Source organism: Gopherus evgoodei, chromosome 9 (assembly GCF_007399415.2).
Source record: "Gopherus evgoodei ecotype Sinaloan lineage chromosome 9, rGopEvg1_v1.p, whole genome shotgun sequence".
Classification (NCBI taxonomy): Eukaryota; Metazoa; Chordata; order Testudines; family Testudinidae; genus Gopherus; species Gopherus evgoodei.
Window position 1 is genome coordinate 6,352,694 of NC_044330.1, and position 25,609 is coordinate 6,378,302.

At 45.6% G+C, this 25,609-nt stretch overlaps 1 protein-coding gene across 1 annotated transcript in view; it reads left to right on the forward strand.

Annotated features, from left to right (window-relative positions):
* The window catches only part of PSMD1 (proteasome 26S subunit, non-ATPase 1), a 113,395-nt gene extending 91,130 nt beyond the window's left edge, over window positions 1-22,265 (forward strand). The window contains exons 20-25 of the mRNA XM_030574634.1: window positions 9,062-9,231; window positions 13,034-13,126; window positions 14,940-15,032; window positions 17,623-17,769; window positions 21,308-21,463; window positions 22,045-22,265. Coding sequence (XP_030430494.1) covers window positions 9,062-9,231; window positions 13,034-13,126; window positions 14,940-15,032; window positions 17,623-17,769; window positions 21,308-21,454 — 650 coding nt within the window. The 3' untranslated portion in view covers window positions 21,455-21,463; window positions 22,045-22,265. The remainder of the gene's footprint in view (window positions 1-9,061; window positions 9,232-13,033; window positions 13,127-14,939; window positions 15,033-17,622; window positions 17,770-21,307; window positions 21,464-22,044) is intronic.
* Window positions 22,266-25,609: the final 3,344 nt, after the last annotated feature.

The following is a 25,609-nucleotide window of genomic DNA, read 5'->3' on the forward strand; positions in this document are numbered from 1 at the left end:
TGTCTGTAGCTTGCCAGTTTGGAGAATTTCATTACATGACTGCTAGTCACTAAGTGTTACACCATGGATTTAAACTACTAAAGCCTTTATAACCTCCAGTGCTGGACAGCAAGACCTATTAAGGAAAGACTCCATGAAAATGAAAACAAATTAAAAGATGTGCCCTTTTCTTTCCCAAGAGCTGACTCTTGCAGGGCTCTTATATTTAGTGATATCAGATATTCCTCCTCTTCTTCCAGTGCTTGCTCATGTCTATTCCATTCCTGGTGTGCGTGCCCCATGGGCACAGTCATCAGAGACTTTTGCCTTAGGGTTATCTGTAGGATCAGCGGTGGCGCCCTCTGGAGTGCTGCGCTCATGCATCAGTATATCAAGCACTGCCAGCCCTACGCTCTCCTAGTTCCTTCTTACCACCCGTGGGGGTCAGTCAGAACACCTCTGTCCCTTACTTTGAAAGTGGTCAGTGGGCTTTTTTTCTCCACTCTGTGCTTTAGCTGTAAATAGTTTGTTTATAGTAGTTTAGTCAGTCAGTCAGTTGGGGTCTCGGAGGGGACTTTGCCCCAGGCAGGATATGCCCTGGTCTCCGAGGTTTAAGCCCTGCTCTGACTGCAACAGGCCTATGCCTGTTAGTGACCTGCACAGCAGCTGTTTGAAGTGCCTGAGGAAATCCCAGGTCACCGACATTGCATTCCGGGCTCACCTAGAGAGAGACGCTGGTCATCTTGCAGTCAGCACTGGTTGTCTTCATCACACCAGTCACCATCACCTAGGCCTTGCGGACGCTCTCCAACTCTGACTATTCCAGGTACTGGTTACCCATGGCGATGGTTAGCTGCCAGACTCAGCCTCCGTCTCTGGAGGAAGAGGACTTCTCCAGCATGGCAAGGGGGCTCAGTCCCTCATCTGGACAGCAACGTGACTGGGTTCCGGAAGGTGCATCCACTGTGGCGATGCGGACCTGGCAACAGGGCCAGTGGCTGATACAGTGGCCCTCTTGAAACGCCTAGGGCATGGCCGTTATACCGATGCTCTTGTCTCTACAGTCCTCAGTTGCCACATTGCACAAACCTCAGTTGGCATCGGCAGCACTGGACTCGGTGCAGGACATGCTGATGGGCGCTGCGGTGGAGGAGCAGGTGCCCACCCCGAGACTTCCTTCCCCTGCGGGGGAATATGCCCTGGGCTCTCCCCCGATAGTCCAGTCATCCTCGTCCTCTGCAGCTGAAGTGGTGGCGGGCCCTCTCAGGCTAGTTCACCGAGGCCCTTCAGGGACCCCTCTCACGAGTAACTTCTCGTTCAGGAGGTAAACAACCTACTGCAAGTGGGGATGGTGGAGGAGATCCCTCAGGAAATGAGGGGGAAAGGTTTCCACTCCCTCTATTTCCTGATCCCGAAGGCAAAAGGGGGCCTACATCCTATTTTGGACCTGCGATGGCTCAACAAATATCTCAAGAAGTCCAAGTTTTGCATGCTATCCCTGGACTCCATCATTCCCTCCCTAGATCCGGGAGGCTGTTATGCTGCTCTGGACTTGAGAGAGGCTTATTTCCATCTCTCTATCTTGCCAGGACACAGATGGTTCCTTCGTTTCGTCGTGGGCCAACGCCATTTCCAGTTTACGGCGCTCCTTTTTGGCCTGTCCTTGGCCCCATGGGTCTTTACAAAATGCATGGCCCCAGGAGCCGCTTAGGAGACCCAGTGGGGGTCCAGGTCTATCCTTATCCCAACAATTGGCTCATCAGGGCAGATCACAGGATCACATGCAGAGCAGCTACGATCTGGTGCGAGCTACATGCCACGACTTAAGCCTGCTAGTGAATGAAAAGATCTCAACCCTTGTACCAGTGCAACAGATGAAGTTCATCGGGGCGGTTCTTGACTCCACGTGGGCTAGGGCATTCCTTCTGGAGTCCCGCTTCTGAGCCATGTTGGATGTAATCTCCTGGGAGAGGGATTGTCCACTCGCCACCACCCGCACCTGCCTACAGTTGTTTTGTTCTCTTCTTCTGCTCTCCTGGAAAGTGTCATTCCGGGTGGTGATAACTTCTGCCCGAAGGGTTTCCAAGATTAGGGCATTCACCTTTCAATCACCTTATACAGTGTTCTTCAAGGACAAGGTCCAGCTGCGACCACACCCGGCTTCCGGTTCAAGGTGGTTTTGCAGTTTCATACGAGCCAGAACGTATTCTTGCCATCTTCTTTCTAAAGCCTCATAAGTCTGAGGAGAAATGTAGTTTGCACTCCCCAGACATCAGGAGAGTGCTAGCTTTCTATATCAACAGGACCAAACTGTTTCGCAAGTCGACTCTGTTGTTCGTCATGCTAGCAGGTAGGATGAAAAGTTGTCCAGTGAACTGCAAGCCCACCTCCAGGGATACTGCTTGCGAGTCACCTAGAATGGCATTAACATGAGCAAGCACCCTAAGAAGAAAAAACGGTTGCCCACCCTTCATAGCTGTTGTTCAAGATATGTTGCTCAGTTCCATTCCATTACTCGCCATCCTACCCTTTTGTCAGAGTTGCGGGCAAGAAGGAACTGAGAGGGCATAGGGCGGTGGTGCCTGATATACCAACGCATGAGCATAGCGCTCCAGAGGGCGCCACAGTTGACCCTACGGATACTGCTAAGGCAAAAGCCTCCGAAGACTGTGCACGTGGATGTGCGCACACCTAGAATGGAATGGACATGAGCAACGCATCTCAAAGAACAAGCGTTACGAAAGGAAGGTAATCCTTTTTTTCTTTCTTCCCCTTTACCCCACAGTCAAATGTGGCTTCCACCTCCCTGTCCTGTTGTACTAGGGGCCATTTCCCCCCTTGAGTCATCTCATCCTACTTCTGAGAGCTCAATTCCCAGCACACTTGCTGCAGCTTGGTCAGAGGACTGACACTATCCTTTATGTATTAGGACTGTGGCTGGTAGGAGACACTGGCATCACTACAGTCACCTTCCTTCCTCTGCCTTCGCCCATTCCCCTTATCAAACCTGAGCTCCAGCAGCCTGATTGGCACAAGACTCAAGGCTACTCCCAAACCATAGTCTCCTGTAGTGTAGCATGTTGCCATGAAGCCTCAGGCCAGCTGGGTCATAGATTTTCTTTCATAGATGTGGACTTGCCTTGAACTTTATCTGTGTCAGGATTGAGTTAAAAAAATTCTAGTAAAATCTTGTTCCCATCTTATTAATTTATCATGCAGCAGCTTGAAAGAGAGAGAAAGAGAGAGGGGAGTGTGTGTGTGAGAGAGAGAGAGAAGGGCAGGGGAGAGTGTATGAAGTAATCACAGGACAGGAAGGGACCTCAGGAGGTCATCTACTCCAATCCCCTGCACTCATGGCAGGACTAAGTATTATCTAGACCAGGGTAGGCAACCTATAGCACATGTGCCGAAGGCGGCACATGAGCTGATTTTCAGTGCCACTCACGCTGCCCGGGTCCTGGCCACCGGTCCAGGGGGCTCTGCATTTTAATTTAATTTTAAATGAAGCTTCTTAAACATTTTTAAAACCTTATTTACTTTACATACAACAATAGTTTAGTTATATATTATAGACTTATAGAAAGAGATCTTCTAAAAACGTTAAAATGTATTACTGGCACACAAAACCTTAAATTAGAGTGACTAAATGAAGACTCGGCACAGCACTCCTGAAAGGTTGCCGACCCCTGATCTAGACCATCCCTGACAGGTGTTTATCTAACCTGCTCTTAAAAGTCTCCAATGATGGAGATTCCACAAGCTCCCTAGGCAGTTTATTCTAGTGCTTAACCACCATGATAGTCAGGAAGTTCTTCCTAATGTCCAACCTAAACCTCTCTTGCTGCAATTTAAACCCATTGCTTCTTGCCCTATCCTCAGAGGTTAAGAAAAACAGTTTTTCTCACTCCTCCATGTAACAACCTTTTATGTATTTGAAAACGGTTACCATGTCCCCCCTCAGTCCTCTCTTCTGCAGATTGAACAAACTCATTTTTTTTCATTCTTCCCTCATAGGTCATGTTTTCTAGACCTTTTAATCAGTTTAATTATTCTTCTCCAGACTTCCTCTAATTTGTCCACATCTTTCCTGAATGTGGCCTCCAGAACTGGACACACTACTCCAGTTGAGGCCTAATCAGCACGGAGTTGAGTGGAAGAATTGTTTCTTGTGTCTTGCTTACAGTACTCCTGCTAATACATCCCAGAACGATGTTTGCTTTTTTTGTAACAGTGTTACACTGTTTACTCATTTTTAACTTGTGTTCCACTGTGAGCCCCAGAGCCATATCCTCCTCCCCCAGTAGCATGACTGCAGTCCTCTCTAGCTGGATAGGTTCCTCAGCCTTGGACATCTCCAATTGAATATGCTCAATGCATGGGTAAATTCAAAGAAAGCCATGAGTTACAATTTTCATAACCTGCTACCTCATTCCCCGGAGACTCTTCGAAAAGAACATACATTAGTCCCTGCATTCGCTTTATCTTCGCCGCTCCACTAGAAATGCTAATCAGAAGCAGGGAGGGGCAGAAGCTGAAACTTGAATCACTGTTACAGGCAGAGAAGCTTAATGTCATCTGCCGTAGCTGGTGCAGTTGAACTTGTAATCCTTTATTGGAAGGAAAAGGGGAGCAATTCTATCCCAGCGACAGGGCTTTGATACAGAGGGCAGCATTTTCAGAGTGTTGGGGAGAGCTGTCAGGTGTTTTTTTTTTCTCCCACAATGAAGTAGTCATTAGACTTGTGGTGTCGCCGGGGGTGGGGGGGCTGTTGAAGTGGAAATAAAGAACTTGGTCAGTGTTTAATTGTTAGGCCTAAGCAGCTGCATTAGAGGCTTGCCTTGTTAGATAGCATTAAGAAAACCTGTACACTGAAACTGACTAGGTTTTCTCCACAAACCCCAAAGCTTGTGTAGTCTTTTCTTTTCTTGTCCTTAGCTGACAGGGATTCTTTCTCTATCCCTTCCCAAATTGACACACGTTATCAGAAAAAATATATATTAGTAGGTTCGAGCTCTAGGAGTGAGCTTGTGATCTCTCTTAGACCTCAGAGTTTAACCTACTGTAAGAGATCCTCTGTGCTCTAAGTATCTATTCTGGTTTTAAATCTTCCCCTCGCTACAAGTGAGGAGGAAACACCAGCCAAAGTCGATAAGCCAGCATTTATGCAGTGCCTCCAGAATGCATTTTGTGCTCCGGTGGTTGGCTCACAAGCAGCCACTAGCTAAATTGCTCCTGTGTTAAAATTGGCAGCACTGATAATCCTGAGGCTGTGAATACACAACCAAGTTAATTTCAGGTTCAACTAAAACAAGAAACACGTCTGTGTTAACTAAATGCAAAGGGGGAGTGGGGAATACAGTTGTATTCTAACAGAAAAATACAAACAGAAGTCAAGTACTGATACTTTAAACAAGTCACGTGCAGGACAGTGCTCTGGCCCTTTCAGGGCCCTGTTTTAGTGTGGATTATCTTCCCCCCTCAGTCATGGGTGTGATGGGGGGGTGTGGATAAGGATTACGCCAAAGATAGTTGAATGGGGCCTTTTGTGTTTTGGATTGTGAACTCTTTGCATGAGGTACCATCTTGTTTTTATGTCCTACCTGTACTATGTATCGCAGAGCTCAGAGTTGAAGCTTAACTAATAACGAATGGGTAAGAAGAAGTTAAGATCCACAGGGGTGAGGGCAGGTGGGACCGAGCCATCAGGGATTTTTGGTGTGGTTGTGATGCTAGGAAGACATCTCGGGAGGGTGAGGTAAGAGGGTTCCTTCTGAATTACTTATGGAAGAGCTCACTTTGGATTTGTGCTTGTTAGTCCAGCTCAGTATTGTTACCCCAGTAAACATAGATCTGTCTGGAAATGGTTTTCCCATTTCAAGTCCTAAACTCTCTTGATTTCTTGCAATAATACATTCAGCTGCACAGAGGGGTTCCCTCATATACCGCCAATTCAGTACTGCTTTCGACTCCTGTTAGACACGGAAAAAGCACTGCTCCTTTCCCCCGTCCTTGTCCGCATTGTTTACAGGGTCCCAATTTAAAATCAGACCTTCCATCAGTAACTCTAGCTATTAGAAACACAAACCATTATATACATTGATACTTTTGCCTACTAGAGGAGTGCTGTCTTTTGTGTTTTATTGCATATGCGAATCACCTCACTGACGCATGCTGACATTGACTCTGCCAGAGGCTTGGTGGTGTATAGGATGAAATATTGACCTTTCTGCTCTGGAAGATTAGCACAGGTTCTCTTCATGCTGTTGTAGGTGAAGTAAACGATGTGCCTCTACTGATTTAAAAAATAATCAGCATGGTAGTGTTGGGGAGAGCCTTTGGGCATTTTTTCCAGGGGCTGTGAAGTGCCATCACCTTGTATGTTGATGTGACCCAGTGATGATGTGCTGAACATCATCATATTGCACCGGGCCATGCTCTCACAGTGTTGACAGCAAGGGATTTGTCCCATCAGACAAACTTACAACTCGATGGGAGGAAATCATGGAAGTTAGACCTTGTCTAAACTAAAGGGAAAAGTCGATCTAAGCTACACAATTTGAGTTACGTGAATAGCATAACTTAAATTGACATAGCTTAGATCTACTTACAGTGGGGTCCACACTATGCGGCATTGATAGGAGATGCTCTCCCGTCGGCTCTCTTTACTCTTCTCGATCCTTGAGTTGACGGGAGAGCGATTGGCATTCAGTTTAGCGGACCCACTAAATCAACCACCGATGCGTCAGTCGCCGCAGCATCGATCCTCTGGTAAGTGTAGTCAAGCCTTTAGGTGCTTGCCACTTAAGGAGTGAATTCAGTGGGGCATATAACAGCATAACCTAGTTTGTGTTCTTTACTGTTCTGAGTCCATATAAAATCTAGCATAGCAGATCCTGGTTATCTAAGGGTTATGCACTGTAGGTCCAATAGACTTTGTTGGTAGCAATATAGGTTTGACGGTGAGTCTTATGGTTATCTAAGGAGCCCTGAAGATCCTCCATGTTGGCCTAGTTGGAAACGTCTTTTCTGGCTTGGAATGTGTCCCTTCTGAGTCCGTTGGTGCTGCTGCTTAATCATTAAGGCAATAACTGTTGTGCAACGCAAGGTCCTTCCATCTTTCCTGCTCCCCCACAAAACCGTGTATGTGACTGTGGAGTGTGCATGTATGGAAAGCAGAGAAAATAGCATGAAAGTATCTCTGAGATCTGTCACTCAGCCAGGAATTTCCAAAGAGTGGATCATATAATTCTGATGGAAAATAAAATTCCAGTAGTTCGAATAAAACAAGATTAAAGTTGCTTCAGCAATGTGCAGTTGGTTGCTTTTCACAATCTATCTTATGATCATATAGACAGTAACACAGAAAAGTAAAGGTAGGGTGACCAGATGAGAGGGAGAAAATATCAGGATGTGGTGGAGGGGGAAGAAAGGGCAAAAAAAGATTTTATCGGGACGTCTGGTCACCCTAAGAAAAATCTTAAACTTACAAAGTGAGAAAAGGCTAGAAACCATGAAGGTGCAATGTCTTTATTTGCAGGGACTACGTTTGTGTACTTGTACAGTGCCTACCACAGTGGGGTTCTGATCTCTGATTAGAGTGTCTAGCGGCTACTGCAGTACAAATAAATGATAACAATAAACGAAACGGAGGAGAACTGCAAGAGAGCAGTGAGCAGAGCACATAGGAGGTGTTTGTAAGATGAGATGGTGTCATTCTCTTTCCTCGATAAGGATACAGCACCGCATTGTCTCCTTTCGGAAGGCAAAGGAATGACCGTGAAATCTTGTGGTGGCAACAGGCAAACCCCAGAGAAAGTGGATGTGCAAGCACTGGAATGGCACAATGCAAGAATCCCAGATTTCACTTCAGTCCTTTTCCTTTCTTTTTGTGTGTGTTTTAAACAATGATTTTCCCATTTTGATCACGAGCAGCAGATCTGATCTTAATCAGCTAGAATATTAGCAAAAATTGATCTCATTATCCGTTGCTTCTCAGTGCCTCTCCCAAACTCTGGCGGCAGCAGCAGCAGTGAGCACCCCCCGCTACAGGTGGCTACTTACGCAGGGCAGAGGAATGCTGATCTGGGCCTGGGAATCGCAGTTATAAATTGTACTGTACTCGGAATCAGTGCTTGATTGTATTTTAACACAATTAGCCTCTCTGCACCTGGCCTCGTCAGCGGTAATGGACTTGCCTGTTGCCCTCTTCAACTCAATCTGCTGAGCCCATCGGAGGATTGAAAATCAGATTAACACTTTCGCGCTCTGCCTGCAGCCGTAGCCTTCCAGTTCAGTTTCTAGCTGAATGTTTCTGCACTGTATCAACATGTTGAGTTGTTTTGGTCTCTGCTTTGCAAGTACAAAGCTAAAGACTTTGTTGTCTGACAGAGATTTAATTCTATTGCAAAGCTTGCGCAAGCTTGTGTCTTTGCTGCTTAGATTGATAACCTCTAGAAATTACTGTCGAAAGTTGCTGCTGTTTACATTTTTTTCTACTGGGATGAATAAAAGCATAGGCATATTTCATCTGTAGAACAGTAGCAGTTCAGGGCATGAGCCCTAGCATTGTAAGAACAGTCCTATTAAATGAATATCGTAGAAAACCAGATGCGCAATCTGCGTTTCCTGTGATGTGTGTGATTTGCATGCTGAAATTGGCTGTACCGCAGGTTTAACTATTTGCTCAATGTGCTGACCCTTCCTCTTTCCATACCACAATTGAAGTGTTATTGTCTTGGTGCCCTCTTGACAAAATCACTTTGCCAGGGGCAGAGAGGGGTTGTCTCTCCACTGGTTCCATGTTGGGACAATAACTAGCCCCCCAAAGCACTACTGTAAATTGCATTGCCACAGATGGTGGTGCATAACCTGAGACCAGACGCTGAACTGATAGGGGAACTACATCTCAGAGGGTTTGCTCTTCAGGCTGAGTGTTGAGGACATTGTGGTTTAGTTTCCACTATAGCTGTCTTTATGGTAGATATTTCAGAGGCAGCTCATTTGAAGTGTCTGTGTTGAGCAGTGCTGAGAAGTGGACTGGAAGCCCTCTCCTAACTGACTGTGATTTTCCTCTTCTCCTCAGGTGGCCATAATGTAACTATCTCTCTGCAGTCAAGGACAGGACATACCCACATGCCTTCAGTGGTGGGGGTACTGGTCTTCACCCAGTTCTGGTTCTGGTTCCCACTGTCACACTTCTTGTCATTGGCTTACACCCCAACCTGTGTCATTGGCCTTAACAAGGACCTTAAGGTATGTGCTTCCATGGTTGATACAGTAATCTGATGAGAGATGAAAGAGCTTGATGGCTGCAGTTCCATAATGTTTTCCATCATAACCACCACTCATTCGTTTTCTGCGAGTTTGTTCATGAAGGGAATCTTACTACAAACAGCACAAGGATCAGGTGTTCTGCATGATGCTGAAGAGTATCAATAGCTGAATATTTTAATGAGTTGCTGGCACAAAGAGAGCAAGGCCTTTCCTAACCCTGTTCTTTTCATCACCAAGGGAATGCAGTCTATAAATTTTAACTTCCTGGGGTCCTTACATTGCACCAGTACCATTGTGTCTAGCCTCTGCATTAGCTTTCTGGTTTACCCCCTTGTCATTCTGAGTGCCATCAGATCATCTTCAGTGACTCTGTGGAGGTCAGCCTGGCAAAGCTTTGGGCACCATCCAAGTCTGGGAACTCTTTTTAAACTCTGTTCCAGTTAAGCCATCATGTCCTAGTTGCTTATTATACAACTTGCCGCCTTTGGAGGAGATAGCGAAATCCTGGGTGTGGCAGTGTTACAGCTGGAGGATGTGAATACAGTCCCTATCGTTCTAAATCTCTGAAGGAGTCCAATTGTTTAAGGAAAGAGTTTCAAAGATACATTGACTGCACTGTGCCCATTGAAACACTATACTGTGCCTTAGTAACGGTGCATTAAGATGTCTTCATGGGCGGTAATATATGATAGACTAGGAGATGGTTTTAGGACATATTTTGACCTTATCCACCGTAGCTAGCTAAAGTGTGCTAAAAACTGTAGCTGGAAGAGCGTCAAAAGCTAATATCAATCATAGTGCCTCAATTTTGTTTGAGCTTTAATGGTGGGATTTGAATCACTCAGTCCCTGTGGGTAGAGACCTGAGTATTAAAGATTGCAGCGTGTAAGCACTTCATAAGGTTACACTTTAAAGCTTCCCATTACAGAAAGCCTAGTGCCTCCTGGCTAAGGATGTGACTCTTCACTCTCTGGGTTTGAAAAATATGCCTAAAACGTGGAATGAGAGGAGCCAGTATTTCACTCTGACACTAGTGAAAGTCACTGGTAAATCAGCAGTTTGAGTTGAGTCAGAATCTAGAGTTGAAGAAACCTGCTGCCTCCCTCTTTGTGCTGGAAAAGGCTGATCGTGCACAACAATCTTTCTCAGGCTTATTTATGTGCATTGGAGTATTGTATTCGTTATCTGGTTTTCTCTCTTGCACTGTGTACATATCACTACAGGGAGATGAAACCTTTCAGTTTCAGATTCTTTCATCAAATGGCACAAGCTTCATGCAAATATTGGTAGAGTCTAAACGCACCAAACTGTCAAACTATGTAAACTATGCCCATGAATATTCGGAAGTGAGACTAGAAATAGGACACGCTTTCTAGATTCCTAGGTATAAAAGTACGGAAAGGACCAATTGGTCAGCTGATTCCTCTCCCGACATTGTAGCACTTCAGTGGCTATCCTCCCCTCAGCACGCCAAGTATTTGACCCTTCCGTTAACGCAGAAGGGATTGGAGAGCATACTTGTTGCGCTGCTGACATAGTAACACTGCCCAAGTCCTGTGGTTCCTGTTTGTTGTTACAGTGAAACTTGTGCTAAGATTAGGAAGTAAATTCAGCTAGAACCATCTGGAGCCCAGCGCTGGTAAATATTTTCATGGCTCTGGGGGCCGTGAGCCAGTTTCAGGATGTCTATGAAGCTGCACAGGGCTGGAACAACAGCCCCTTGCCCCACCACAGGGCAAAAGCCCCTTGCCCCACCACAGGGCAAAAGCCCCTTGCCCCACCACAGGGCAAAAGCCCAAAGCTCTTTCCCTCCCCATCCCCAGTCTGGTAGGTGGAAAATGAAGGGGGCATGGTGGGCTTTGAGAAATATTTTAAGAGAATTTAAACCCTGCCTAAGACCCCATGTTTATGAAGGGACCAGTTCAAGGTATCGCCAAGTATTTTCCACTGTTAATTAACTACATCTCCAACTCAACCAGATATCACCCTATCATTCTTCCCCGATCATATCCAGAGACTCATGAGGGGCGCCTGGTCATCAACCTCCAGAGCTGTCACTGGGAAGTCCCACATGGATCCACCTTCTCCTCCATCCTGCTCCACACTTATGTAAAATCACCGGAGGAGATTGTGGAACAGCATAGACTGGAATGCCAGCAATGCCCAGACTGTACCCAGTTCCATCATTTTCACTCACCCAGAGTGCTGTATTCCAGCTCTGCTGAAATCAGCAACTTCATCCAGGAACAGCACAGGTGACTTTGGCAGGGAGAGAGAGAAGCACTTTGAAGAATTCACTGCCTCCCTGGCATCCTCCTCTATCAAGGGCCTCAGAGCATCAGAGCAGCCATTGGCCATGGTGAGCTTTGGGCTCCTCACCACATCTGGACTCCAAATAGCCACAGTCATGGGAAGCTCCCTTTCTGTCTACTCTGCCCCGTCCTGTCAGGGTCAGATTTAGGCTCAGTGAGCCCTGTATCCATCCCCCTGGGTTGGCTAATGTAACTCCCTCTGCCAAGGAATGAAGCCAGGAGCAATACTTTTTGTTAAGGTTCCAAATGAAGCATTACAGGGCTCTGAGAATCTGTCACCCCCCTGCTCTGCTATCTGCACTGGTTCCCTGTGCTATGTTGGTTAAATTCAGGATTACGGTTCTTACTTTCAAGGCAGTCAGCAGGACTGGTCTAAGTTGCAGGGCTACAGCTGCTCGCCATCACCCGGCATAATGTCAGAGCAGAGCCGTCTGTGCCAAGGGACTGCGACTCCGAATGCTCTCCCATTCCATGTATGTTAGTGTTAAATGATGGCACCCTTCTGTGTGCAGCTAATGAGTGACGGCTCAATCTGAAAGAAGCTTGGTTCAAAAGGCCATTTCTGTGTAAGCTTCCCATTGCCGTAGTATCAGAGCACCTCTCATACTAACAGAGGGCACCCAGGGAATTGGTGGCAGTACTGGGATTTGATCCCAGATCTCTTGAATCCACATCCAGTGCCACAACCACAAGGCCATCATTCCTCCCTAGGCTCTCCGGGGCTGTCAGCTCTAATTGTGCTCTGATTCCTTGTGATTATTTTGTAAGGTGCACAAAAGTTTTCATGTAAGTTGAACAACTCAATTTTACTGGCTAAAACCTTGTAGGTCATATAGCTTTGAACGCTCATTCATCTTGCCTCTTCCAGCTCTTACCTGCTCTGGCACTGAAGAGGTGTGTTGGGAAGGAAGAGCAGCTTCGATACAGTGCTGATGAGTGCAGTATAAATATTTGGATGAATAGATGGCAGGGCAGTTGAAGAAAGCTGTCTGGCTGTATCCAACTGGGGGACTGTAATGTAATGTGAAACCAGTGAAACTTGTACTGTCGTCTTGGAAGATGATGTGTGGTCTAGTCTGCTGTGCACAGATAAAGCTGATCCTGTTTTAGGTCTTAAGGCCAGTTTTGTGCGAAAGACAGCTGCAGCTAAACCATGACAGCAGCATAACAATGGAAAAAAAGCTGGACGTACATTGTGTGCAGTAAGCTGGAGAAGGAGAAAATGTCATACCAGAGTTGAATTGTCTCATAATTGAATAACAATGTTACAGCTGAACATTTGCCACTGATGGCAGCTTCTCAGCTTCCGGAGGGGAAAAGGGGGTGATTTGTGTTTTATCTTTGCAAGAAATGCAACCAAGGCAGCTATTCTGCTGTTTGGTTCTTTCCCTTTACTTTCCTGTAACAATTCTTCCTAAAGTCTGTTTGGTTTGTTTGTTTGTTTGTTTGTTTGTTTGTTTGTTTTTAAGATGCCAAAAGTCCAGTACAAATCCAACTGCAAGCCCTCAACATTTGCATATCCTGCCCCTTTGGAGGTACCAAAGGAAAAGGAGAAGGAAAAGGTTGGTAAGCTGATCAGCTGACTTTTATACACTGTGTGGACACATCCATTATGAACATTAACCTGCCCGGCATTAGCCCATGGCAACGCGTTCCTTCAGGCATGAACCAAAGATTGTCAGTTGCTAGTGTCTCTGAGAGTAAATGTTACGTAACTCTGGCCGAGCAGCATTATTTCCCTCACTGACTTCTTTCCTTTATAACAGAAGTTACACTCAACGCACCTGGGCGCTTTCTTATTGCCACATGAGCTTTGTGAAATGGGTGAGGGTGGCCTTAAAGATTGGCCCATTGACTTTAATTCACTAAGCTCACCACCTCTCTGTCTCTCTCATTGGTGAGTCTGGAATTCAATGTAATCTCTGTGCGGGCATTTGACTGGCGCCTTCCTTGGCTAGCCGGATGAGCAGGAGAGTAGTTAAAGGAGTATTTACCATGTACATATGGCTCCTTTGCACTTGCCATCTTTTTGTTCTGGAGTCATACAGCACCGAGCACAGTGACATCCTGGGCTATGACAAGGGCTCTTATGTGCAATGGTAATACAAATAATAAATAACAATCCTAGAGGGCAGGAGTCCAGAGTGACCCATTAGATAATGCAATGCATTAAGCATTAATGGGCAGAGTCTGTGGCCCTGTGCGCTGCAAAAAGGTATATGTAGAAGTGGTAACGTCCAGGTAAGATAATTGAGCCGCAGGTGATCGTCATTGGCACTGTAGGTATCCTCACATAAAGAAGGGCAGCTCGTGTGCCCATACAACGTGATCATCCATGGCTTGACTGTAGAATGCGGAGCAGACCTGCCAGCCGCCAGAGAGCAGCAGCAGAGGTGTGTACTCAGGCACGTCTTGCTCAGGTGTGTAGCACCTGGTGAAAACTGCTAAGCAGTTTAACAAAACTGAACACTAGAAATGAGAGGTTCTCGGATTTAGAGAACAGAAGCCTGTCGAAATTAGCCCAAGTGATGGGCTACCAAGCAGCTGTTTTTTTTCCTTGGGACTGTACCGGATTGTGCATGAAGGCAAGTAATATCATAAGAAATTTCACAGTGGCAGGTACTTCTGGACGTATCCCTCCCTTTCTAAAAATCAAATCCCATAGCTGAATCTGGCCCACCCTTAGAATACCTTGATATGGCACCCTAAGACTCCACCAAAACCTTAGGGGAATGGATAATCTTTCCAGGAGCAGGAACAGATGTGCAGAGCTGCCTGCTGACCCTGTGGTGGTGGTTTTGTCGAACAATGGTTGTTGAGAAGAAGAAGCTGGGGACACTTGGAGAAGTTTAGCACAATTGTTTCTTCCTCAGAAGAAACTTTTCACATCCTGGGCAGTTGCATTATGTCTGTCGATGTGTGCCAGTGACACGTAACAGCTGTGAGATTACAGTAGTGTCGGGGTGGAGGAGTGGTGAAAAGGATTATGACATTGTCAAGAATCTTTCTTCTGGCTTGATGTTGGCTTTCCACTGAAACCATGGGAGCTAACTTCCCCATGGTCAGAATTCCTTGTCATTGCTCAAATTTAAAGAAATCCCTTAGTGGGGAAAATGAAACAGCACTGAGTAATCTCTAAATTAGGGATCTTGCTCTCTCTTCACTTACACAATCAGGTCTGGTCAGTTTCTCTAGCACCCCTTTCCCCTCCTGCGTGCCAATCTATTTGTGCTGCTTATAAGGTAGTGGGTGGGTAGTGAAATTGAAAATTGGCACAGTGCTGACTCTCCTTTTGGTCTGCATGCCTGGCTGAGAGATGAGCATTGCATACAGTGTTGAAGCCATTCTGAAAGCCTTCTTTGTTGAAATGTCCAGGTTTCTACTGCTGTGTTGTCCATCACTGCAAAAGCCAAGAAGAAGGAAAAGGAGAAGGAGAAAGAGAAAAAGGAAGAGGAGAAAATGGAAGTGGTGGGTATAAGCCATAAATACCAAAATGTCTTCCAGCGAGTTTCATTTAGGGGGCTATGTATCACATGAACACTGGCTCCCGTACATGTCTCTGTCCCATTGTCACCTGCATTACAGTAATTTCTCAGCACAGTGTTAACATGATTCAGTATATTGAGTAACTTATCCAGGTACAAGTTTCTTGCGGGGGGTGTGGAAGAAATGTAATAAAATTCCTATTCTTTGGTGCACCACTGGTGACTCTCTAACAATCTTTCTTATAGCAGTTGCTTGGAGGTGACTGCTCTAGGTAAGGTTCCCAGACTAGTTAAATTCTAACCTCCCGTTTTCACACCCCCATAACATTCTGAAAATATTCATCTTTTTGCTTATAATTTTCATGTGTGCACTGATCTATCAGAGCGGGAAGAATACTTTCTTCTTCTAAACTGTTGTTGGACTATATTTCCTATGGGGGAGAATTGCAGATCCAGATTTGTAGGGTGATGTCACTGCTTTGGTAGCATTTCCCAAAGTTGTGTAAATTCTGTACTCTTCAAATTCCATGGTTTTTCCATTTCCAAATACCTGTCCTCACCCCTAGCATTATATAAACAATAGATATTCAGTTAACCCATCCTTGCAGAAAACTCCTTCGAGGTAAACAGTAGCAGCTGTTGAGGTTGGGTTTCATTTTGCCTCATTCACCTTAATGAAATGTCTGTGTCAAAGCCTACTTGGGCCTTGCTTAGGTTATGAATTAGGGGCAGCTTCTTTATTCTGTTTAACTGAAAACAAAATGGCATGTGGAAAAACAGCAGTGTGGCACACTTAAAATAAAATGTGCGTACAGCAATGTGAGTGTGACCACATTGTGTGCACACAATATACAGTATAACTTCTAAAGCATTAAGGGTACTACACAGGCTGAAAAGTGAATAGAAGTTAAGTATGTGCCACATAGATGAGTTAAAGCAGCTGTTGGGATCTTTAACTTTTGTGTTTCTTGACCCTTTCACAGCACAATTGTAACATTAACATAGTCTTTGCATTGTATTATTCATACAGCACCACACACTAAGAAAAATGTGCCGGGCAAATGAGCCTTCCTCTAAACAGCTTTATGGCCTAAAACAGGGGTCGGCAACCTTTCAGAAGTGCTGTGCCGAGTCTTCATTTATTCACTCTGATTTAAGGTTTCGCGTGCCAGTGATACATTTTAACGTTTTTAGAAGGTCTCTTTCTATAAGTCTATAATAGATAACAAAACTGTTGTATGTAAAGCAAATAAGGTTTATAAAATGTTTAAGGAGGAGGACTGGTGGCCAGGACTCGCGCAGTGTGAGTGCCACTGAAAATCAGCTCGCGTGCCGCCTTCGGCGCACGTGCCATAGGTTGCCGACCCCTGGTCTAAAATCATGTGAAAGTGAAGAAAGGCTGCAATGAGTCAGAAGGACTCTGTGTATGTGCATCAGCTGTGTGGAAAGCTGACCTAGACGCACTGAATTGTCTGAAAAGGAGAAGCTGTGGGACAAAGAGAGACTGCTGCCCCCTGCTGTGTTTGAGCTAACGTAGGGTCCTGGCTGTTTCTCTGCTTTCCCATTTTCTAGTACCGCTCATATAAGATTTGTCAGAGTCCTGTGGAATTTGCTGCTGTTAGTGAATCTGGTACCTGAGAGGGTGCCTTCTGCTGTAACAAGAGGTGCCTTCTCTGAACCTTACATTTCGTGCCTATCACACAGCTGCTTTCTATAAGTACCTGGTTATTCTCTCTGACCTCCTCCCCTCTTGTCAAACTGTGACCAGCAGAAGGGAAAAGGTGCCCCACACTCTGAATGTTTCCATGAGGCTGCATAAATGCTTCTGTCTCAAATCGCAGCCTCTGCTGAGTCTAGGACTAAGCAGAATTGTACCTGGAACCATCTTTAAAGAGTCACCAGAACTCAGTCATTTTGGTTGAGTTGCCATGACTGCCAATGACATAGGATGTCAGTGGCAGCATTATAGCTAGGAAAATCCCACCTGTATGTGGCACTTTTTGTGTGCCGGGTTGTAACATGAAACGAGCTATCGGGGATCAATTTATCGTGTCTAGTATAGACATGATAAATTGATCCCCGATCTCTCTACCGTTGACTCCTGTACTCCACTGCGACGAGAGGACGCAAGGTAAGTCGACCTAAGATACGTCACTATTCTTGTAGCTGAAGCTGCGTATCTTAGGTCAATTTCCTTCCCCCTTAGTGTAGACCAAGCCTGAGTAGTAACAAAAGTCCTGGGCTTCATTGAGTGGCTATTGAAAGTGAAAGTCTGAAGTTTGCTCAGCCACTGCAACCTCTTATTTAACTCTTTTGCCACTGGAATCTGAATTGCTCTTACAATAAGGTTTTGCTCTGGGGGAATTCAGATGCCTTGGGTTTATATAAGCTTTCACTGTGCTTTGTGGTGGGGAATTAGCCTGACTGACTCCTTCATTGTAAGATAATGTCTCTTAAGCAGGTTTTTGAGTTACTGCTCATGCTGTGTAGAGCAAGTAGCGAGTTTGACCCCAGCCTCTAATGTGAGAGGATTGAAGGCTGCAATTAAACCATGGTGTTCTTGTGTTTTGTAGGATGAGACTGAGAAGAAGGAAGAGAAAGAAAAGAAAAAGGAGCCTGAACCCAACTTCCAGCTGCTGGATAACCCAGCCAGAGTCATGCCTGCTCAGCTGAAAGTCCTCACCATGACAGAGAGCTGCCGATATCAGCCTTTTAAACCAGTAAGTGCAACCTACCGTATGCAAACTTAACACCCTGTTCTCACACTCGGAGAGTTCCCAGTGAACGTGCTTAGTGCTGGGATCGTGCATGTAGATGTGACAGCTCTGTCTGTTCCTGAGAACTAAAACCATAACAGCTGATGGCTGTACTGTACTTTAGAGGCCTGATGACATATCACCATGTCTCATTTTTACTTTCTTATGCCCCCCTTCTCCATTGGTTTCACACATTTGTAGTTATTGGAAGGCAGAGCTACTCTAGGCCCATATAATGCCCTCATGCTGCTTCTTTACGTTCTCTTACTCTATGCTCTCTTCAGAGATCGTGACCCAGAAACTGATGATTTGCCCATTGACAACTAATAAAAACCTCATGGGGGACTTGGGAATTGAACCATCATAAGACTGTGTAATAATTTGCAATAACTGCCAACTGAAGCCTGGACCTGTAGCTTCCAAGGTCACTGGAGAGTTAGGGTTACCTTACAGTTACTCTCTCTGTGTCTTGCACTCCTCCATAGGTTCTAAGGTGAAAGGGTAGATGGACTGGAGAGAGTTACAGGGTGAGCGACAATGCTAAAAGGTTTGGGGATGAAGATTTGTGCCGAATGTTTCCAAGAAGCAGGCGTGTTCAGTCTGGAATGAGTCTGCAGACTCTAAACGTATGGTGTAAACAGCGAGTAGGGGGCAGTTATTCTCTTTCATTAAGGAAAAACAGCCAGTCAAGGGTCCTATGCTGCAGCAGGGAAAATTTTAACTTTCACTGGAAAAAGCTGCCCTGGGGAGCTGTGGAATTGCCACCAGTGGAACTATTCGAGAATAACCTACAGCCCCATATATCAGGGAAGGCTCAGGAATAATGAAATCTGCCCTGCCACGATGCACAGCAGACTAGTGGCAGATGGACAGGAGGCTACCTCAGTCCAGTTGATTCTTTGTAGTGGTGGGAAATGGCAGCTCATTATGATTAAGGATGGCAGTGAAAAACCTCATTCAGAGTGTAGCATAGGGCCTCACAACACTCACGCCTCTTCTCCAGGGGCTGATGTTTCAAGAGTGGATGGTATATTTTCCCTTCCACTTGTCTCGCCCAAAGCTGCTGCTGCGATTCATGGCTGGGCCTGCAAAGGCTGCTTTCCCAGTGCTAGTGGCCTGTATTCTGCCTAGAACAGAGGGCAGTGGTCTCCATTCCAACCCAGCATCCCTGAGGTCAGAGCTGGGAGAACTGCCATCCCACAGGCGGACTGCAGCATCCATGTTTTTTAGGGTTGTTCTCAGATGAGTTTAAGGGACTTGAAGCTCAGCTTAGTACGTCATGCTCACTGAGTTTAGATCTTAACATAGCTCTGAAATGTCTGATAGATTTGGTGTCAATGCTGTGAAATTCACGATCACTTGTACTGGGGTTTTATGCAGCGGTTTGTGTGCATAGATGATGGTTTTTACTGAATAGATTTATTATTCCACTGCACCTGACCTCAAAAAAGTCACGGTCTCTTGTTAACATGCAGAGGGAATGACATCTGATCATAGAAATGGGAGATGGATAAGTCCTATTGCTAATAGCCCATGGGTTTGCCAATTAGTCTGTGAAACGCTGTGATACACTGGAAGGCTACTGGACACATTGTCAGGTTGCAAACGGGCTGAGTCAAATTCTGCTGGCTTTTGTCATTGTGCAAGAGATGGATGAACATGGAGTATCCTCTGTTTTGTAATTATGTGTGAGAGCGTGCACCCTGGAAATGAATACCCTGCCCAGAAAATCGGTTCATGTTCTTAATACACTTGTGTTCAAGGCTATTTCATCAGCACGTGGAAGCTTGGAGAACAGCTGCTTTCACAAAGCTGGGCAGGGGTGGTTCTGTCCCAGCTTTTTAAGAGGAGGCGGTGGCCCAATTGACCTCCCAGCCTGGACATAACTGCTGCCCAGCCCCAGTATAAGCTCAGTTCTGCACCTGAAATGTTTGTGGGTGCACAGTCATCAGCCGACATGTGCAGTTGTCTGCTGCTGTGGGAGAGAATCCCTGAGGCAGCCTGGCAGTAAAGACATGGCTGCCCTTCAGAAGGGAAACGTGCGGTAAGAACCTCCGCTGCCTGGCTTCAGGCAGCACAGTGTGTCAGTGAGAGAGCAGTGGAGCCCTGAGGATAGCGGTGGCCCGAAGCCTTAGTGGGGAGCCGAGCCACGCCCAGTACAAAGCCGGTCAGTGAGCAGGGTATCCTCTCTGTCTGCAAGTGGTTTCCTGAAAGAACAGAGCAGAGTGTGTCTTGCCATGATGGAGCAATGGAACGAAGGTGACTTCCCAGCATCAACACAGAAACATTAAAAACCAGCACCCTGCTGGTGGGGCTCTATCGTAAAAGGTCACTTTGAGGTGCTGATTACACCCTAGAATTCAAATGTGGGGGAGGCTCTGATTCCAGCCAGGCCCCGACACAGTGTCCATGTTTCTGTACCTCCACAGGCAGTCACTGGCTTTGGCGAGTTGGAGGTTTTCATTCTTCTTTTGCCTTATGAGGTTCTGCTAGATGGGATTCTTAGTCAATGGAAGCTGATGATCAGATTTCGCTCCGCTTCTGAAAGTGTCTGGGGAGGGGTTGAGCCAAGATCTGACTCTGTTTTGTCTTGCAAAGACTGAATCTCATGAAACAGTTGTGTGTTGATTTTTAAAGCCGTATGGATTATAGTGACTGCATAAATCAACAGATCCAGATGTCACCTTCCTGCAAACTGAGAGATAGATAATGGAAAACATCAGAGATGATGACAATGTTTTCAGAGAGAGCCTTTCAGCAAAGGATTGGCTGGCAGGGACAATTGCACCATACTCTGATCGTCAGCAAACTCTGGCTCTGATAGAGAGTGCAAGTGCTGAAAGAACAGAGCGGTGTGTAAGGGAATCCTCGATCCTCAGATGGAAACCTAGGAACCCTTATCCAAAGCACCTCCAGTGATCTCCATCGTTGTGGTACTTAGAAAGCAAGGAACTCTAAGGTAGCAAAGTCCCAAACCATAGCAGGCTTTTTAGACCCAACACCCTGATGTTATCCAGAAGCATATGCTATATACATGTCCATAGAGCCATAGTCACGGTCACTTATTCCATTCCCCTTGTTATGAGGCTAAAATGTGAATGACTGGTTGCCTCTATTCAGAGTGTTTCAGTAACACTCATGAACACACTGGCCCTAAAGCCTATGAGCTTCCAATTTGGCTCATGGAAGCTTTAGATTTTCTCAAATGTCTAAGTGCTGCATTTTAATAAATCAATGTATTCAACCCTTCCCTCCTGTCCCTTTGTTTTGTCTGCGCCTGGTGGTGTGACACTGGTACAACGGGAGAATACTTTGCTTTCCTTTTAACTGACCACAGAAAGCTGTTTTCACCCCTTGTTTTGAGTAGAGCATTCACACTGATGGGGTGATTGTAACCTAGAGGACTTGGGATCCTGTTTTAGATCAAGGACAATCCTATATGAGACAGAACTGTTCTTGAATGTCTCTAGGCACTGACACGTTCTTTGCACTTGGCTTCTAGCTTTCCATTGGTGGCATCATCATTCTGAAGGACACCAGTGAGGCTATGGAGGAGCTGGTGGAACCAGTGGCAGCCCATGGCCCAAAGATTGAGGAAGAGGAGCAAGAACCTGAACCACCAGAGCCTTTTGAGTACATTGATGACTAGGATCTTGAGGTACTACCGGTGCAGTTCTCTAGCTCCTCCATTAATCAATCAAAGGACCCCGTGTTTCAATGTTTTGCCTCTTTTTTTTTTTTTAAGGGGTCATTCAGCTTCACAATGGCAGTTTTAGTCAAAAGGGAGAGGCTCCCTCTCTCCGACCTTCCCAGAGTTCATGTTTGTGCACAGAGAGAGACACGAGCCATAATCTCAGCTTCTGTGACCGTATCCCTGAGCTAAAAAGTCCACCTATCATAGGCATTACATTATCTAACTGCAGGCTCCTTCATAAATAACATGGGGCGTTTTGGGGAGGGAAAGGTGCAGGTGTGACTGAACTGACATGCTGGTTTGCTGATGAAAATCAGAATCCAGTTGCCTTATTTCTGAATATAGGGTTAAAAACGCACATAGATTGCTGGTCAGTCAGGATCACTAGTTTCTTGCCAACAACTGGGTGTGTCATGAACACTGGAGCCTCAGTGCCAGACCCAGAGGATCTTAGCTGCTTCTAGGAGCATACGCGTGGGCTCTTTTGGGAATGGGCAGAAGATGGCCTCAGCTAATGTTTTTGTCTTTCTGGTCTCTGTCTCCAGAACCAGCTCTGCTAAAGAAGATGCTTTGTCTGATATTGGAAACACAGATGAGGAAATTCCTATGAAGACCTGCCATTCAGTGCATGCAGCATCACCTCTGTGCTGACCTAACGCAGATGGTCTGTGGTTTGGGAGCAGAAGAGAGATGTGCTATTTAGTGTACTCTTTCACAAAACTCTGTTTTCAAATGAATATATTAAAACCTCTTGATGGAAAACTTGCTTTTGTTTTGACATCCCAGTATATCTAAAGGAGGGGAAGGTTTGTCAGCCTCCCAGCACTTGAATGTACAGGCTCTGAATCATCCTCTGACTCCCGCTTCTTCCTTTATTAGGTGGTTTTCCCAGCTGTATCCAGTGCTGCTGGCAGGCCTTAATCTCTGGTAGACTAGAACAATAAGGATGCCTTTTAAAAATGACCCAGCCACATTGCTCCTTTTTTTTAATGCTTGTTTAGGCCAAGTGATGCCAATAAATCGAGGCTGATTCAGCCCTTGCACTGATCTGACAGACTGATTTTGTTTGTCCTGCAGCCCAGCATCTGCCTAGAGGCATTTGCAAAGTTACCCTCGTTGATTTAGGAACAGCAGTAATCTTTACACTGGTCATCCAGGTACAGTGATACATCTCTGCTGGTCTGCCTGGTGTGCCACAAAAGTGGTGAGCACTGTTAGAGAGCTTCTTCCTTCCCTCTCACTTCCCTGGTCCTTCTGGCATGAACAGAGAGCAACAATACCCGAAGTCCGAAGGTGCAAACAATTCAATTTTTATTGGGGTGAACTTCCAGCAAGCTTCAATCCAAGTTCCTTTTTCCTTATTTTGAATATCTGTATCCTAACAAGCACCCGAGTTGGAAAAAGAAAATTAGTACATCTCTACCCTGATATAATGCGACCCAATATAACACGAATTCGGATATAACGCAGTAAAGCAGTGCTCCGGGGGGGGCGGGGTTGTGCACTCCTGCGATCAAAGCAAGTTCGATATAACACGGTTTCACCTATAACACAGTAAGATTTTTGGCTCCCGAGGACAGCGTTACATCAGGGTAGAAGTGTACTGTCAAAATACACTTCTTTTCGTTTACACCCCAGCAAACTACCCCTCGTTTTGTGTGCCTTAATTCTTTTCTCCCAATATGGAAATGTGGCTGGTTTAGTCAGCAGGCTAAGTGCGTTCTGGAGCTAGACAGGGTGAATCCAGACATGCAAGGTCTTACACTGAAAAGTGAATCATTGGCCAGGGACAAATTTGTGGTTGGGAGCATGGAATTTACCTCAGTCAGAAAGAATGAATGTAATTCTTCCATTCACCGTTTAAACTGCACCACTTGTGCCTATGATGCTTTGGGTTCCATCACAGTCAAGCCAGAGAACCTCAGACGTGGCCAACTGTAAAACAGCCTCTTGTCTAAGGTGCGTCACTTTGAAACAACCAGCCCTTAAACCTGACATGTTTTTTATTAAGCGTATCACTTCCAAGAAAGAATATTGTCCCAAGTGAACTTAATGAAAAAACTCATGTGCATCATAGCTAGGTCTGTAAAATATTCAAGACCAACCGTTCATGTATATAGTTTATTCCAGCAAGACCTTTATTAATTTCTACGTTAATAGACCAGTCGGCCCTCTTTCCCTGCAGAATTTAAGTGTTAGTTTGGTAGAGACATGTAAAATATACTGTTCAAGGAATTGAACAGAAAAGTAGCATCTGTCCATCCAAGGCTTTAATCAGGATTCACCAAAGCTAAAAGCATCATTCCGTAAAGCTGTGTTGGTCCTGACCCAGGGTTCTCTTAAGAACGTGATTCAGATACATTTTTTTTCATGGAGCAGAACTGGGGACAAGCATGAAGGGCTTGTCTGTCGGGGTTGTCAAGAGCTGGACCGCAGGCCAGATCTGGACTGCCAGACGCTTTTGAACAGACCCAGAAATCTTTTTATTTACTACTTATTATCATTATTTTTTTATGAATTTCTCTGGAGTATGGATCTTGACTATACTTTGACCAAGAAATTTGGACCTTGACAAAACATAGCCTACCCTTGGGCTATGTAAAACATGATTGTACATAAAAGAATAGAAACAAAGGGATAGCCCCTGCACAAACTCTTTGAATCCAAAGCCAAGCGCAAGTGTAATGGTGCAAGAAATAAAGGGAGAGATTAACACTGGGAATGATTGAATGTGTAATGGAGAGGCTGGCACAGTATGAACAGCAAAATGAGGCTTTGCGGTGCTCAGGGGAGACGCAGCCTATGAAAGGGAACAATGTTTTTTATTAGTGTATATTTTCTATTGAGTTTCTCAGCGTAGTATCTGAATCATCTCACAAATAGCACATTTTATCTTCAGATCTCAAAGTGCTTTGCAAATGAGGTCAGTATCAGCATCCCTGTATCAGATGGGGAAACTGAGGCACAGAGTGGGGGAAGTTACTTGACCAAGGTCACCCAGCAGGCCAGTGACAGAAGTAGGAATTGAATTCAGATCTCCTGAAGGTCTCCTGTGCGCTAGGCTTTATTGCCTCCCTTTATGGCTTTAGTCTCACAGTGAGCTTCGCCCATGTGAGATAGGGAAGTGTTGTCTTCATTTTACAGATACAAAAATTAAGGCACCAGAAGGAAAAGTGACTTCTCTGAGGTCACTCAGGATGCATGTGGCTGATCAGGAAGAGAGCCCAATATCCAGATTTCCAGTCCTTCAGCCATAAATAAAGCTACATTGATGTCACAGAGGTCAGAGACCTCTGTGACATTCTCTGCTTCTGCCCTAGGGGCTGCTGGACTCTGGAGCTGGCAACCAGCGGGGCCCTGATAGGGTTCCGGCGACAGGGGGCCCCCTGCAAGGTTCCAGCAACAGGTGACAGACTCTTAAGGGGGCTCTCCTCGGGGTTCCAGCGAGGGGCCACAGCCTCGTGCAGGGGGAGGGGGATGCCTCAGGCGAGTGGCTAGGTGTGTCCCATTTTCTTTCTGGGAAATATGATCACTCTGCAGGTCCCAGCTGCCCTGGGCAGAGGGAAGCTGCAGCAGGTGAAGTAGGATCCCCACAGCTCCCAGCTACCATGGTGGTGGGGAAACCATGGAGCCACTGCAGCAAAAGTCACAGACAGGTCACATCTTCTGTGAATTTTTGTTGATTTCCCATGCCGACCTGTCCATTACTTTTACTAAAAATAACCATGACAAAATCTTAGCCTTAGCCATAAGCCCGTGCTTCCTCTCAATATCAGCAACTGCACACGGTCAGCATTGTGTTCGTTTTAGGCAATCTTTCCATCCATCCATCAGCACCTAGTTTGCGAAATGGAAAGATTAGTTATTCTTTGGGAATTCTGTGAGGCTGATGTGGTTTGGAAGAAGGTATGAGAGGAGGCAGAGAGAAATACCACGCTGATGAGCACATTAGGAGAAGCATGAATTTCTCAGAAGGCAGCTTATAGAACTGAAGAATTATTCACTGCCACATCTCTATTCTTTACTCTTAACAGGGCTTTGCAGTTATTGGTTTAAATCCTCTACTGCAGGCAATGTTCATGCAAAATCAGGTGTCCATGCAACAGGCTA